Below are 15,799 nucleotides of genomic sequence, written 5' to 3'. Positions count from 1 at the left end.
CACGGTACAGATTAAGAAACACTCAAGTTCACAAGCTGTTTCATAGAATGCTGAATAATAGATTGGAATCCAACCGTGAAATCACTGTGGCCATAAATTCGCTGATCCGTACTTGACCAAGCCTAGCGCTTGTACACTTGATTTACCTGAGACCATTGAGAAATCACTAAAAGTCCATAAAACGCGCCCAATTGTTTACAATCGGATAAGCAGCTGGACACAAACATCTAAATCAATACAAATTAATTTGATGAATGGGATTCTGAACTCTACGCGTTTTAAATATATAGTTTATAAAGTGGTCAATAATAACAACGCTTATTCCCAGTGCAAACGGACGTTATAATTAGAGCTAAATACAACGTGGATCTTTCTCCTGAAAAACTTTTTTTTTTTTGCTTAACCCTTTTCCCCAAGCTGGAGACAGAGCCAACTCTTCTCTTCTCAAAGTGTTTTATAGGGGGAAATATCTCTTATTGTAAATCAGGGCAGGTCTGGTGGATTCAGTATGATTTAATCCTAACCTCCGCCCTTCCCCGCAGCCTAACCCTAAATCCCCCAGGGGTGCCTAACCCTAAGTCCCCACCGGGAGCCCGTAACCTAACCCCCCCCCCCCCTCCCGCGGCTGTCCGCATCCGGCTTACCTTCGATCGGTAAACCGGGTGTCGGGCTCCCGGCGTAGGTCTAATGTCTAAGGTCATTAGTGCCTTGCCGGGATTAGACAGTCGGGAAGTCGGCGGTCGGGATTGCGTCCGTCGGCTTCCCGGTCTGACAATGAGAAAGCAGCTGGTTTGGGTTCCTGCTTTCTGTTGTGGGGATCGTGGAAGTTTTGCAACCCCAGTTGCAGCGCCCTGGATGCCGCCGCCTGATTGACAGGCTCCAGCTGTTTGAGGGCGCAGAATGGGCGGCGACAGGGACCATTCCCCAAAACTGAGTCATGTCGCGGGAGTGCCGTGGCTGGAGTCTGTGTCTTCTGACGCAGATTTCCTGGCACCGGCAGTGGATTTCTGTCGCCGATTCTGCGTAGGCTCAGACTTACTCAGATGGGCGATGACTGCGGCCATAGCGACCGATAGAGCCAATGGTGATCTGATGCTGCAACTTCGGACGCAGCACTCGGATCTGCGATGCCGACAGAAGGTGTAATTTTTCTTTAGACGCCTCCAGCGGCATTAGCACATTTTTAGCACCGCTGCTGAGGTTATTATTGTACGACTGTGAATTAGGCGCAATGTGTCTGTGCCCAGGTCTGCTGTTACATGTAATCCGCCTGCACATCACACATGCAGACTTGGCCTAATCATGTTTTTTTTTTCTATTGACAGTACTGCTGATTACTATCCTTGTGGTGGAAGGGATTGCAGTGGCTCAGCGGACACAAGGTACGAGCCCCCTCATTCTTTGTACGGCCCACTATGTTTCAAAATTGATTTTCCGTTGTAAGACGCTGCTCAATTAGTAGCATGTAATAACAGATCTGATTACAGCTTGCTGATATCGGCTTATCCGGCGTTACCCTGGTAGCAGTGATTAGCTGACCACTCCATAGCGCCGACAATGAGAGGCTGGGATAATGCAGCCAGTATAGCATAGAAAAGAGCGCGACGTCCCTCATTATTATTCATGTAAAGTGAGGCGATTTCCTAACGCCCTGGGATTAGTGCCTGAGTCAGCGAGGATGGCTATTCTGCTAGAACGCACGCAGCGCAGTTGCTAGTATTAGTGGTGAAATGTAAATGTTTGCAATCGCATTGCGATCACAGCCTAACATTAGGGTGCCCACTTCCCCTTACATCCGTATACTGGGGTAACATAGGGAAACCATCGGTAACATCGGACACACACGCACAGTTATGGCAGGTCAGACCGCACTCAGGAATTGCTAACTTCAGCACACGCTATGAGCCCTCAGGCTGCGTATAGTATTGCAGTGGACAATTTATGCACGCCCTGCAACGCCGTCCCAACGCACTGGCACGCCTGCGTTCGCCCGACCACCCCCCCATCACCACCCACTACCTGTCAATCAATGTGCTCTGGGTCTGCGCAGTCTCTGCAAAACGCATTTCCAATCGCAATTGCTAGTTCGCGCACTGCGATGCCTGCGCAATGTGAATTAGTCGACCAATTGCGTGCCTCCTTGCTACTGCGATCCTTGCTTAATCAGGCCCTTAATCTGCATCTTTACAATGTACCATCTGAGGCTTCCACAAAATAGGATCAGTTCTATAAGTGCTAACTACGACCGTTGTCTAAATCTCCTAATTATAAGTGTGCCTATTGCCTGACACAGAGTGGAGGCCGCCATTTTGTGGGCTGTACCAAACAATTCTCTGACACCATTGAGGCAGCCATTTTATGGGCTCAAACAATAATCCCAAGAATACATCCTATGGGTACACAATGAAATAGTGAAATGATTTTATGTCATGGTCAATGGTTACCGGCACTGTGTGTAAGTGATAATTACGCGTCGGTAACTATATTCCATTTCCATAGGTTATTCCTGGCTGAATTCTAATTTATTTTCAATAAGAACTTTCCCCCCAATAGACTAAATCCAGTATATTTCCCTATTTTAAGACGTGAGTCCATCAGGCTTTTGCACAGTTTTTCATTTAGGGCAGTTATTGGGCAAAGAGAAACCTAAAACAAAGTAAAACTAATCTTGCTGCTTGTACTGACCCCAAATCACTAGTGAGAAGATTTATCAAACCTATAAAAAAAACAAAAAAAAAAAACATTTGAGGTGTTGTCGTAGCAACCAATGAGATTCTAGCTATCACTTTCTAGAAGGTACTTGAAAAATGATAGCTAGAAGCTGATTGGTTGATAGGGGAAACGCCTCCTTTTCTCCTGTTTACAATGTTTGATAAATCTCCCTCTAAGGCGTAAATTTACTAAGATGGGAGTTCTTTTAAGAAGTGATGTTGCCCATAGCAACCAATCAGATTCTACTTCTCATTTATCTAGCACCTTCTAGAAGATAATACCTGGAATCTGATTGGTTGCTATGGGCAACATCACTTCTTAATAGAACTCCCATCTTAGTAAATTTACCCCTAAGTCTCTGAGCATAAAACATTGTTGTGGTGTCAGCGTTCTGCCCTTTCAGAAAGGTTACAGGAACATGTAATATATTGTTACGTGTGGCTCCTTTTGTGAACACTTTTATGAGGTATTGTGTGCCCACCCTCTGTCCTGGCTGCTGCACACCCCCGCCGTGGTTTGCTGGGGGTGAACAGCATGGTGCCAAGTTGTCTGGAACGAATGAGAGAGATATAGCTGGTCTTCTCTGGGTCCTGGTGAACCTGCCGATCCTGATGCCAGCTAACCTTTGGGATGGGCATCATTTGTGATCTTCCAACAAATACTCAATAGATAAATAATTTTATTCTCTATTCTTGTAGTCTAAAAACTGCTGCAACTCTATTTTATTTCAGATGGGCAAAACCTAGGTGTGAAACACATCCCGGTGACCCAGTGTGGTACCTGGGTACGCACCAGTAATGGCGGACACTTTGCTTCACCAAATTATCCGAACACCTATCCTCCCAACAAGGAGTGCGTCTACATCTTAGAAGGTTTGTTCTCCATGCAAAACACGATTTGGGTTATTCACCAATGTTGCGCAAAGTTTCCAGTCTACACCGAAACCACAGCCGCTGCCTAGCTGGGGCCTGATTGCGAATCGCACGCAGTAGTAGCCGTCCTGGCGTCTTTTTCCATAGCCTCGTCTGAGGCTTTATGCTGATGCCGCTACACAATCCCTACGCTGGTCTACGTCCAAATGTGCAAGACTGAGACGCTGCGTCTGTAGACGCTGCATTACTGTCTGATGCGTCATTAGACGCGGCTCCCCCTCCCCAAAAAGCAGACGGACCCCTACTCTCTCATCCCCTTTACCTAATTTCATGAGAGTGCAAACAGTCGCATCCTGCACTAAGAGAGAAGCGCCCCCAATACTCCATCGTCTCCCGTAACATGGGGAACGCTATTTGACCCATGCAGACACTGCCATCTTGGCAAATACAAGGGCTTACCTCTAATATGGATGCATTTGCGCAAGTGTAGACGAGTGATGTCACAAACTAGGATTTGCGCTGCTGGTTTGCACTTTTGCGCCTAAATGAATAACAATAGAAATATACCCGTGTCGTTTTATTGCGGAGCCTCTTCCCTTGGCTTAGTGTCATTGCGTAGTGCAGCTCCTGGCAATAATCCGCATTTGGCCGCAAGAAAGGACATAAATAGATTAATAAAGGATAAATAATTAGGGCAAGTAAATCTGTCTCTAATCACAATCATGTCAGCACCAGAATGATGATTCATAGTGGCAGGGCCACATCTCAGCTAAAGCTTCATGTTAGTTTCCGTTTGGTATATAAAGGTTTTACTTGACATGAAGCAGGAACCGTAACTCAAATATACAGCTCAGACTGCTCACTCATTTACAGCAGCAGATCTTGTCGCTGGTGGAGTGCTGCCGTCATCTAAAGCTGGATGGTTCATTACAAGCTGGAACACATCTGGCCTTAATGATGCATTTAAACAGCATTTATAAGTGCTGTATTTCAAACATATGTCAGCAGCGGTATTTGCAAGGCATTCATAAGTGCTGCTGTCGGGATTCCGGTACCGATATTTCAACCGTCTGCCTTCCGCATACCGGGATGCTGACTACATCATATTTTGAACAGATGTCAGCAACTGTATTTGCAAGGCATTCATAAGTGCTGTATTTTAAACATATGTCAGCGGAATCGATATGATTTAACTCCGGACGCATGTCCGGCGGTTGGAATCCCGACACCAGCATCCCGGCAGCAGTGGAAATCCCGATCGTCCTCAGGTAAGTATTAACTAACCTAATTCTACCCCCTAACCCTCCCTTAGGGGTGCCTAACCCTAACCTCCCCCCCAGTACCTAACTCTAATCCCCCTCTAAGTGCCTAAACCTAACCCCCACCTTCCACTCTGCCTACACCCAAGTCCCCGGCGGCTACCCGCGCCCAGCGTCCCTTTGATCGGGATGCCGGGTGTCGGTTTCCCGGCGTATGTCTAATGACAGGCGTCAGCATATCGACGCCTGTCTTTAGACCCTTGCCGGGATATGACAGTCGGGAAGCCTGCTGTCAGGATTAGGTCCACCGGCTTCCCGACTGCATATCATGTCAGCAGCTGTATTTAAACAGCTTTCATAAGTGCTGTATTTCAGACATTCCAGCGGAGAAGAATGATGACAATTTTTGTAAGATTTAACTGACACAGGGGGTACAGACTAAATCAGAGCGATATTCCACCCTATAAAGTAAAGAAACATCACTGTATTTGTATAAACTATACAGTTTATTGTCACAGGTTCTCCGATATGCTGCAGACGGCGGGCTAGGTACGGGGTTTTATTATAAAACCTTTGCCTGCACAGATTTCAAAGAAGTGAATCATTTTGGTAGCTCACGGGCTGTTGACCCCACTTAGCTGAAAGACCAGACCCTACTCAGCCTAAATACTTCACCAACACACCCTTCAGTATCTACAGCCCATTTGCTGTACTGAAGGACAGGCCACGCAACATTCATTTGCAGATACTAATGGTTTGAAGTGTATCTCGATCTGTGCTTTGTGTTGAGGAGAGACGATTGCCGGAGATCCCACTTCATCGCTGAGTGCATACGGCGTTTTAGTACTAGTAATGGTTTAGAAGGAAAATACCTCACATTGTGCTTTTTTGTCTGTCAGCTGCTCCTCGCCAAAGAATTGAACTGACCTTCGATGAGCCCTACCACATAGAGCCGTCCTTTGAATGCCGCTTCGATCATTTAGAGGTGCGGGATGGTCCCTTCGGTTTCTCTCCGCTCATCGATCGATACTGCGGAATCAGGAGCCCAACGCCAATCAGGTCTACTGGAAGATTCATGTGGATTAAATTTACCTCAGATGAAGAACTGGAGGGGCTGGGGTTCCGAGCAAAGTATTCTTTTATACCAGGTAAGCAAGAAACAGGGGGTCTCATTCGCAACAAAATCATTTCTGCTTCCATTTAAAGTAGGGATGAGCGGGTTCGGATTTGCTCGGTTCTCAAAACGGCATTCTATTGGCTATCGGCTATCACGTGTTTTGGATAGCCAATAAAATAAATCCGAACTAATCTGAACTTGCGGTAAAGTGGCGATAAGAACCGAGAAAATCTGAACCCGCTCATCCCTAATTTAACGGGATGTGCAGTTTAAGATTACACAAATGCATTTCCTTATACGTGCTTAACTGCCAGTCTGACTAAATATACTGTTTTATCTTGCTGTCCTTATTACGTCCTTTTCAGCAGACGCATTGTATCATCCAGGATGAGTTGAGTATTTCTGTTGTGCTGACCACAGCTCTGATCTGTATCACAGTGTAGCAAAAATACACAATTCTGGCTGATGGACAATACTGAAAATTCAGCAATATATTTACTAATATAGGACCACTATACGTCTACTGAGGCCGCCATTATGCACCTGCTGGTTGGGACCAGAAATAAACGTATCCAGGGCTTTGAGAAAGAGGCTTTTCCGAAAAAAGGGTCCAAAAAGTTTGCTCTGTTTCCATACGTCACACAAAGACACTACCTACACCAGGGGTGGGGAACCTTTTTTCTACCGAGGGCCATTTTGATATATATAAAATTATTTGCGGGCCTGGTGCAGGTCACGCCCCCTCCTTGTTACGTCACACAGGGAAGGGCCACTATCGCCGGTGATTACAGCAATGCCCGGAGCATCCTGAGGATGCTCCGGGGAACTGTAAGAGCAGCAGTGTGACCGTCTGAAGCGTCCTAAAGACGCTCCTGGCTGCAGGGAGCCATTATAGGCACAGTGATAGCCAGATGAGGCTAGCACAGAAGAGCTCAGAGGGCCAGACTAAATGACTCCGGGGGCCGGAGGTTCCCCATCCCTGACCTACACGTTGCCCCCAGTAATGACCGCTCCCTAGGCTACTGCACCAGTGGCATGCTGCTTGGACAGCTAACCTGAGTGGCTCCTTTGGCTAATGAGATGTATGCAAAGGGTGTGTTTTACATGGAATAAAAATCTTATATCAAAGGCTACCCAATGAGGCCCTTATATAGAATCCCTTGATGCAGGGACTCAATCTAACCATTATTAAACTATTTGAAAATACCTCCCATCATTATCGATGTTGCCCCCCTCCCACTGCTAACTTATTCGACACTCCTGGAGAATCGATGAGGTTCTTTGGCGCTGGGGGTCTGAGTCTTCATTCGAGTCTGTTGTTTAAAGTTTGCAATTGGTAATTTCTCTTTTTCAGTTTGTTCTGTTTTGTTTTTATGTACTCTAATTGTAACTATTATCTCAATACATGAATAGACCTCGTGGAGGCATGAGGCACAAAGTGATGTGGCCATAAGATAAAAAAAAAGTTCCTCGTGCCTCGCCGATGTCATTAGTGGAGACAGCCATTTTATAGTCTGATGCAATTTTTTGAGGCACGAGGCACCACAATGTTACTAGTGACCTGCATGTTAGCACGGGATTCGCTGTAGCAGATGTGTCACGTTTACTTGTCACTGCCCTAATGACTAACGACTCAGGAAGAGGTGAGTCTTCCATTTAGATTAAAACCAGGATTTTGTGGTAAAGCAACAGTAACCTCTCTACTCCATAAATAATTAGCTCACTTCTTAGTAAATACTACAGCGAAGGAACCGCGGCAAAGTTATTCCAGTGCAGAAAAGAAAGTGAAGCGTTTGGGGAAAATAGAACTGAAACAGATACAATACTAAGATTTCTCTCCCTTGCAGACCCAGACTTCAGCTATCTCGGAGGAATCCTGAACCCAATTCCAGGTATTAGTTCCCTGCTCAGTCTCTGCCTGCCAGATGCTGAATGGGCGCCGTTCTCCTGCTCACAATCTCCTGTCTTCTTCCCATCTCAGACTGTCAGTTTGAGTTATCAGGACCGGACGGGATAATCCGCTCCAGCCAGGTGGAACAAGGGGATAAGCTGAAGGCTGGTCAGGCCGTGGACTGTATATGGACTATTAAAGCAACGCCGAAAGCCAAGGTAGCCTCTGCGGATGGGGGTAGAAACCTTGTTACTAGCTGTGTGTAAGGTTTATTACACGTTGCAATGGTCAGTTATCTACAGTATATATATATATATATATATATATATATATATATATCAGATGAGCTGACTGACTGACTGACTGACTCATTAATGCCCAGCCCAAACCCCTGGACCTAGAAACATGAAAATCGGGGAGTGTATTCCTTCCATGACATAGGTGCCCACCAAAAAGGGATTTTTTCAAAATTCGACTCCTAAGGTGGTGAAAAGGGCTAAAATGCTTCCTCCCCCTGTGCAATGTCCTGCCTGTCTGTCTCATCGTGGCTGTAGCACAGATCATATTCAATCACCAACTGTCACCCCAAGTGCTGCCAAACATCACTGGCAGTTGATGTGGCTCCTCTATTTGTATAGGGAGGGAAGGGAATGTGTTACTACAGAGGTGAGAGAGGGGAATGTGTTACTACAGAGGTTAGGGAGGGGAATGTGTTACTACACAGGTGAGGGAGGGGAATGTGTTACTACAGGTGTTGAATGAGGATAATGTGTTACTACAGGTGTGAGTGAGGGTAATGTGTTACTACAGGGGTGAGCTGGGGTAACGTGTTACTACAGAAGTGAGGAAGAATGTGTTACCCCAGAGGTGAGGGAGTGAAATAAGTTATTATAGGTGTGAGTGAGACTAATGTGTTACTACAGGTGTGAGGGAGGGATTGTATTTCTACACAGGTGAGGGAAGGGAATGTGTTACAACACAGACGAGGGAGGGAAATGTGTTACTACAGAGGTGAGGGAGGGTAATGTCTTACTATAGCAATGATGCATTACTTTAGAGCAGTGGTTCTCAAACTCGGTTCTCAGGACTCCAAACAGGTCATGTTTTCCAGGTCACTCAGCAGGTACACAGGTGTAGTCATTACTCGCTGACACATTTTAAAAGATCCACAGGTGGAGTTAATTATTTCACCTGTGATTCTGTGAGGAGACCTGGAAAACATGCACTGTTTGGGGTCCTGAGGACTGAGTTTGAGAACCTGTGCTATAGAGGATAAGGATTAATGTGTTATTGGGATGAGATGAAAATGGAAACTGTAAATATCTAAGGTCTACCCAGGTGAAACTGGGTTCATCAGCTAGTGTAAAGCTGGGTACACACTGACAGATATATTGGCTGATCAATTGATCGGCCTATATATCTGGTGCCCGTCGGCCAGTGTTTACAACCGTTGGACAGATATATCTGTCCATCGGCAAGTGTATACGGGCGATCAGCCGATCGCCCGTCTACATGCTGCGGCAGCCACTGGAAGGGGGGGTGGACCCGGCCCTGGCCAGCGGGACCCACGACTGCCTGGAAGATGATGGTCGTTTAGTGTATATGAACGACCATCATCTGCAGATATATCTGCTAGGTGTGTACCCACCTTTAGATGAGTCTGTTCTACGAGATTTTTTGACATACTATGGCCATTAGATGGCGCTGTTCTATTGTCTGCGGATATGTCTTTATTTGCTGCAGTGCTCCTGGGTTCATGCTCTGCTTTTGCCATGGACAGATGTGTCCCCATACACTGAGCGTCTTTATGACATTCAGCGCGAGGCACCCAGAGCAACTAGGATGCTCCGAGACGAGTAGCCTATCACATATTTTGCGGCCAAGTCGCATCGCAGACGCAGCGAAAAGCCGCACACAGTGTACTAAAGACGCTACAACTTCAGCCGCACAGGAATTGGTTTTACACACATCGCAGATGAAGCACGGTAGAACCTGGCGTGTGGAAAATCCACGTCCACACACATCGAGCCCCTTTATTACACAGATTCGGACTCAGTCACACACTGATGTAGAAATGTCGCACATCCCAGGGGTCTGTGAGCCTGATTCAGTTATGTGCGCTATTTTGATGTATACGCAGTTGAGCGATAATCGGCAATCTGCGCATGCATCTGAGTTGCACGGCGCATGCGCGTTAAGGTCACATTACCGTAGTTGCTCGTAGTAACTATTTACTCGCTGTGTGATTGACAGGGAACGTTTGTGGGAGGTAACGGGGAGTGTCGGCAAAGAACGCAGGCGTGTCGCGATTGTTTTCGGGGTATGACGCAGCCTGAGTCTACGATTCCTTATGTAGCAAAAGTGCACGCAGCCATTCTGTGCCACCATAGGGCTACTCAGGAGTCCGATTATCGAGTGATGCCGCTTCTTGGCCTGCAGATGCTTGGATTTGGAAAGCCACAAGTTGGTGTCTCAATACATTCCTTGGCGTCTGCCATATTTGCGCACAGCATCTGTGTACGGGATCGCAGCTGCGCTAGCATTAGCGTACATCTCTAAATCATGCTAGTTATCTTAGACTAAAACCCGGAACAGTCTCTAAAAAGCAGAAGGCCCAGGAAGAACAAAGGGCCTGATTCAGAGCCGGATGCTATTTGCGCTCGCTCGTTCAGAAAATAGGGGTGGCTATTCAAATGAACTGTTCGCTCTTTGCGGTCTGTTCACGCCTCTATGTCTGAATGAGCGAACAAAACTTGCGGTCGTTTTTTAAAAAAATACGCCCCCTGGCCGCTCGCATCCTACGGCATGTCCGCTATTTATTAGATTAATCGAATACAACGACCAGGGTATGAACTGCTTGCTATTCTTGTGGTTGGTTTTTGCTACCACAATTTTGCGAGCAGTTCTGGCTATAAAATAACCCAGTGACGTGGCCGATGACGCTGCTGTATTAATTATGCACACCCTTAAAACGCCCGTTTTGACCTTTAAGCACGCCTCCGTTCAGATCTCCACTCTCCGTTTTCAAGCACCTTCCCCTGTTACCACCCACATACGCCTCCTCCTGTCACTCAAAATAGCAGGCATTCGCTATTTTGCGAGCACACGATTTTCGGCCGCACTGACTGGTTCGCGCATGCGTATTACGATCCGTATGCAGGCGCAGTTGGGCAAACATAGCTCGGAGCGAACGAGCGGCTCTGAATCAGGCCCATAGAGCACTTATCTGTCCTCATTTATATCATTGCAAGGAACAATGATCTTGTCATTTTCTAACAGGTCTCTATATAAGACCAGCGTGTCCGGTGCGCACAAGTATTTGGACATATGATAACCTACAGTCTCTGCAGAAGTAATTTACGCAGCCAAATCAGTGCGTCTTATGGTACAATGAATCCTGATCTAGGTGTAATAATCTCTGAATTGCAATTTGTTCATCCAGATTTATTTGAGGTTCCTGGACTACCAAATGGAGCACTCGAATGAATGTAAGCGGAACTTTGTGGCGGTTTACGATGGAAGTAGCTCCATAGAGAACCTAAAGGCCAAATTCTGCAGCACCGTGGCCAATGATGTCATGCTGCAAACAGGGACGGGGGTCGTACGGATGTGGGCGGACGAGGGCAGCCGGCTCAGCCGCTTCCGAATGCTCTTCACATCTTTTGTGGAACGTGAGTAGACTGGATAGGATCATCCAGCCACCCATTCATGGAACTGAGGGCACAATGCGCTCTCGCCATCCGCTGCATCTCCAGTATCCCCCCCTCATTACCAATTCCATTACTGTGACTTTTGGAGACGTGGAACGCATCCCAAATGTGTCAGTCAAGGGCTGATCACAAAATTAGGGTCGAAAATAAAAAGGGAAAATACAGAAAAGTATTTATATTAATTGTCCTTAATTCGCAGCAGGGTTGCATAAAATTGGATTTAAAAAATAAAATAAAAAATAAATAAATGAAAAACGGATTTATTTGATTTAAATAGGTTTTAAAAAAAAATTAAAAATACGTTTTATTTAAAAAAAAATTTGTATAAAAAAATCCTATTGAAATCCCAAAAAATCTGATTTAAATCAAATAAATCTTTTTATTGGTTTTTTTTTTTTTTTTAAATACAATTTTATGCAACCCTGGCAGGGACAGTTCCCAGTTTTAAAGATTTGCCCTTTAAATGTCCCTATTTTATTTATTTGTTATTAATGTATCTTGTAATCTGTGTGTAACATCCAAGTGTGACTGTGTTCTCGCTGTCTGTGCTGTGTGCTAGATTCAAAGGGCCAACTACAACATTCCATTCCATATTCCGCTTGTACAAGTGATGAAGCACAGAGACCCACCATCCCACTGCTGCGTTACTAGCGTCCCAGACACTAGATGGTCACATAAATGTGTCTCTGTCTCCTTGTGACAGCTCCTTGTTTGGAGAGCACTTTCTTCTGCCACAGTAACATGTGCATTAACAACACGCTGGTCTGCAATGGGATCCAGAACTGCGCCTATCCATGGGACGAGAACCACTGTAAAGGTGAGCGCCTGGCCATCACAGTAGACTGCAACGCGACAATGCAGAGTATGACACATACGTGTACAGGCTGCGCTGCTATAGGACACCACTGCATTGTTACACTGCACCGCATAGGAGGGCCTGATTTACTACAGATCGCCATTGAGATCGCAGCTGCGATTCCGAACGCCATTCTGGTGCGAAAATATGCTAATGTCTGCAACGGCTCACCAGGCATAGAGACGCCCGCTACATCTTTCGCACATCCGTAAGACCTCGCAATCCTGCGTATACTGTACATTGTGTAACATTGGACCGTCACGCAGAATTACAGCAGGTCTGACCTTACTCAGAAATTGCAACGGTCATCGCACTATGCGCATGCCATCGCAGTGGCTAATTTATGCACGCCTAGGAAACGGCGTTCAAACGGACAGACGCCTGCGTTTCTCCAACCACTCCCCCGCCACCACCCCTAAATGCTGACGTCCCGTCCCTCGATCTGCGATGGCTTTATATCTGCATAAGTGATCGCAATGCTCACGCACTGCAGTGCATGCGCTGTACGCACCATCGGCCGATTTGCGTACGCTGTTGCGATTGCGATCCGTAATGAAACCAGGCCAAGAGTACAGTAACACAACAATGTAACTAATGCCTAAACAGTCAGTGTCACTAAGAGGCCGCGCTGTCCGCACGAGATGAATGACACTGTCTGAGGTTTTCTAAACAAACATGAAAAATATACTCTAACATTAAAAGGCTCTAGAAGAAGCATAGTGGGAGTACACAGGGATGTCAGTTTATATGGCTATGGAGTGCCCCCTGCTGGTCTCTCATATTTTGCGTTCCTTCTTGTGACCAAGCAGTATCTTATTCACAAAAGATCTGTAATAACATCTCTGATGCCCAAAACATGTTGGGCTACTGTATTATTTCATCTGTTTGGATTTTGACCTGCTTTCAACAGAAAGGTATCTAGTCGCTTTACATCAGAGTAGCACTAAACAGCAGGTTATCCCTTTTAAGATGCAACCCTCAGTACATAGAGCATTTAAAAGCAAAGTACCCTTATACTGTACGTGCAATTTATTTTTACTTTATTGCAACAACGTGGCTTACTTTAATTTTTGCTTTCAACTCTAAAGGGGCTCATACACATGCGACTGATTGCTGCAAGTCCCCGATCCCCTGACGCCTGGGTCCCGACCAAAAAATGATCAGGATTAGCAAATTGGGGAATTTTAACTTGTAGAATTTCCCAGATCCGCTGACGGATCGCCGATCATCGAATAGGCGTTGCGGGACGGGGAATTGAGAAGCTGATGGGCCCGTTACGGCAACAGAAAAAGAATAGTAACAGTGAAATTGCAGATTATTGTAAATTGTGATATATTAGTGGCTTAAAAGAAGTATGATATAGAAGGAACTGGATGAGTACACACCGTACCGTAATTGCAAATCAGTGGAGACCTTAACTATGGCCACAATTTCCTGCCAAAAATATCCAAAATTTGTTGATTATTTATACTTTGTGGTCCTCACCAAAATTCTGTTTGCAAAACATGCATATTAGTGACTGAATTTTGCACTTTCCTACAATGTTTAATCATCACAATAATAATAAAATAATTTTTGTTACAGAAAGGAAAGAGGCCGGACTATTTGAGCAAATCACCAAAACCCATGGGACGATTATTGGAATAACGTCCGGCATTGTCTTGGTCCTCCTCATCATTTCCATTTTGGTCCAAGTAAAGCAGCCTCGTAAAAAAATAATGGCCAGGAAGACCACGTTCAACAAAACTGGGTTTCAGGAGGTTTTCGACCCACCTCACTACGAGCTCTTCTCCCTCAGAGACAAAGAGATTTCCGCAGACTTGGCCGACTTGTCAGAGGAACTGGAAAACTACCAAAAGACCCGGCGTTCATCCACCACATCCCGATGCATTCACGACCATCACTGTGGTTCACAGACGGCAACCCTAAAACAGAGCAGGACCAACCTCAGCTCCATGGAACTTCCCTTCCGCAATGACTTTGCCCAGCCACAACCAATGAAAACCTTCAACAGCACCTTCAAGAAAAGTACCTACGCTTTCAAACAGTCCCACGACTGCCCCGACAAAGGCATCGAAGATCGAGTCATGGAGGAGATCCCCTGCGAAATTTACGTCCGCGGCAGAGAAGACTGCGCTCAGGGTTCAATGTCTATCGACTTTTAATGGCTTCACAGTAAAAAACAAAAATAATTATAATGGTTACCTTTTACAAAGTGATATATATTTTTGAGATCTCCAACAATCATTTGCATTTTCTAACTCTCAGAAATTGAGGCTGAAATAAACTACCCAGAATTGTAAAATAAAGCTCTATATTTTTTGAGCAGGAATCACAAAAAAAAAAAGAAAAAAAAAAGAAGTGAGTTTTGCATGGCATCCGTATTCTGTATTAGTAGGATTATACATGAACTGCCCCCACCGTAACGGGAGACAAAACACATTGATTAATATTGCCATTTCTGATACTTTATATGTTTTGCCTTTAAGTTTTTACATAAAAGAGAGGTTTATTTACCTTCAGATGAAAAAAAAAAAAAATTCCTAGGATCATTTATGGTGCTAAAAGATTGTGGGTGGGAAAAAAAAATTCTAAAAATTATATTGTGATTTTTTTTTTTTTTTTTGCCAATGACCAGAAACAACCGTCAAACTCATCTTATCCGCCTGGATTCAGGGATCATGCGCTCTCGCTCAATGTGGAAATTTTCCACCGAGGAATGCTTTTTTTACATTTTATTCCCCTAAATTAATTTAAAATAACCCGAATTCCAAGGATAAGGAACATTTTTTTTTGGGTGGGGAAAGTGTAATAGGCATTCTGAGATACAAAACTAAAATAAAGATACCCCAAAAGCAATTCTATTTACAAACATATCATTTGTGATTTGTTAAAAAAAAAAGATGATATATATAAATAAAAAAAAAAAAAAAAATGTATTTGAACACGTGAGTGAATTGTTTTACAACAAAGTTTTATATTTTATTTTTAGTTATATTTTCAAACCATAACAGCGCACAACAGATTGGGTCTGCAATGGCAACAGAGGTTCAGATTATATTGTATAAACTTTTCTGATAACTGTTGTCACATAATTCGTATCACAGCCATAATTACAGCAGGTTACACAATATGGGGTCTGGCGTTCCTCATTCCTTCTCCCCATTCCTAGGGTCCACAGATGTCTGCAAAAATCCAGCAAAGCTCTCTTAACATCTATAGGGACTGTCTTCATATGTACAGTATGTTGTCAGTGCCCATTCAGGCGTATAAGTGGTCCAAAGAAGAGGGTCTTTGACAACATAGCTGGCTGTTGGGAACAGGTAAGAGGCAGGAGAGAAAATGCAGATGCACACTCCAAATGCTAAACACTGCCAATCAG

General features: G+C 44.9%; 1 protein-coding gene across 1 annotated transcript in view; it reads left to right on the top strand.

The window, feature by feature from the left end:
- The window catches only part of NETO2 (neuropilin and tolloid like 2), a 44,201-nt gene extending 28,889 nt beyond the window's left edge, over positions 1-15,312 (top strand). The window contains exons 2-9 of the mRNA XM_088458980.1: positions 1,326-1,382; positions 3,444-3,584; positions 5,743-5,991; positions 7,808-7,852; positions 7,942-8,069; positions 11,294-11,522; positions 12,265-12,378; positions 14,002-15,312. Of these exons, the coding sequence (XP_088315106.1) occupies positions 1,326-1,382; positions 3,444-3,584; positions 5,743-5,991; positions 7,808-7,852; positions 7,942-8,069; positions 11,294-11,522; positions 12,265-12,378; positions 14,002-14,582 (1,544 nt within the window). The 3' untranslated portion in view covers positions 14,583-15,312. The remainder of the gene's footprint in view (positions 1-1,325; positions 1,383-3,443; positions 3,585-5,742; positions 5,992-7,807; positions 7,853-7,941; positions 8,070-11,293; positions 11,523-12,264; positions 12,379-14,001) is intronic.
- Positions 15,313-15,799: the final 487 nt, after the last annotated feature.

Source organism: Taudactylus pleione, unplaced genomic scaffold (genome assembly GCF_031769625.1).
Source record: "Taudactylus pleione unplaced genomic scaffold, aTauple2 ptg000885l, whole genome shotgun sequence".
In the NCBI taxonomy this organism is placed as follows: Eukaryota; Metazoa; Chordata; class Amphibia; order Anura; family Myobatrachidae; genus Taudactylus; species Taudactylus pleione.
The sequence above is the reverse complement of the archived record's forward strand: the minus strand, read 5'-3'. Positions and strand labels throughout refer to the sequence as shown.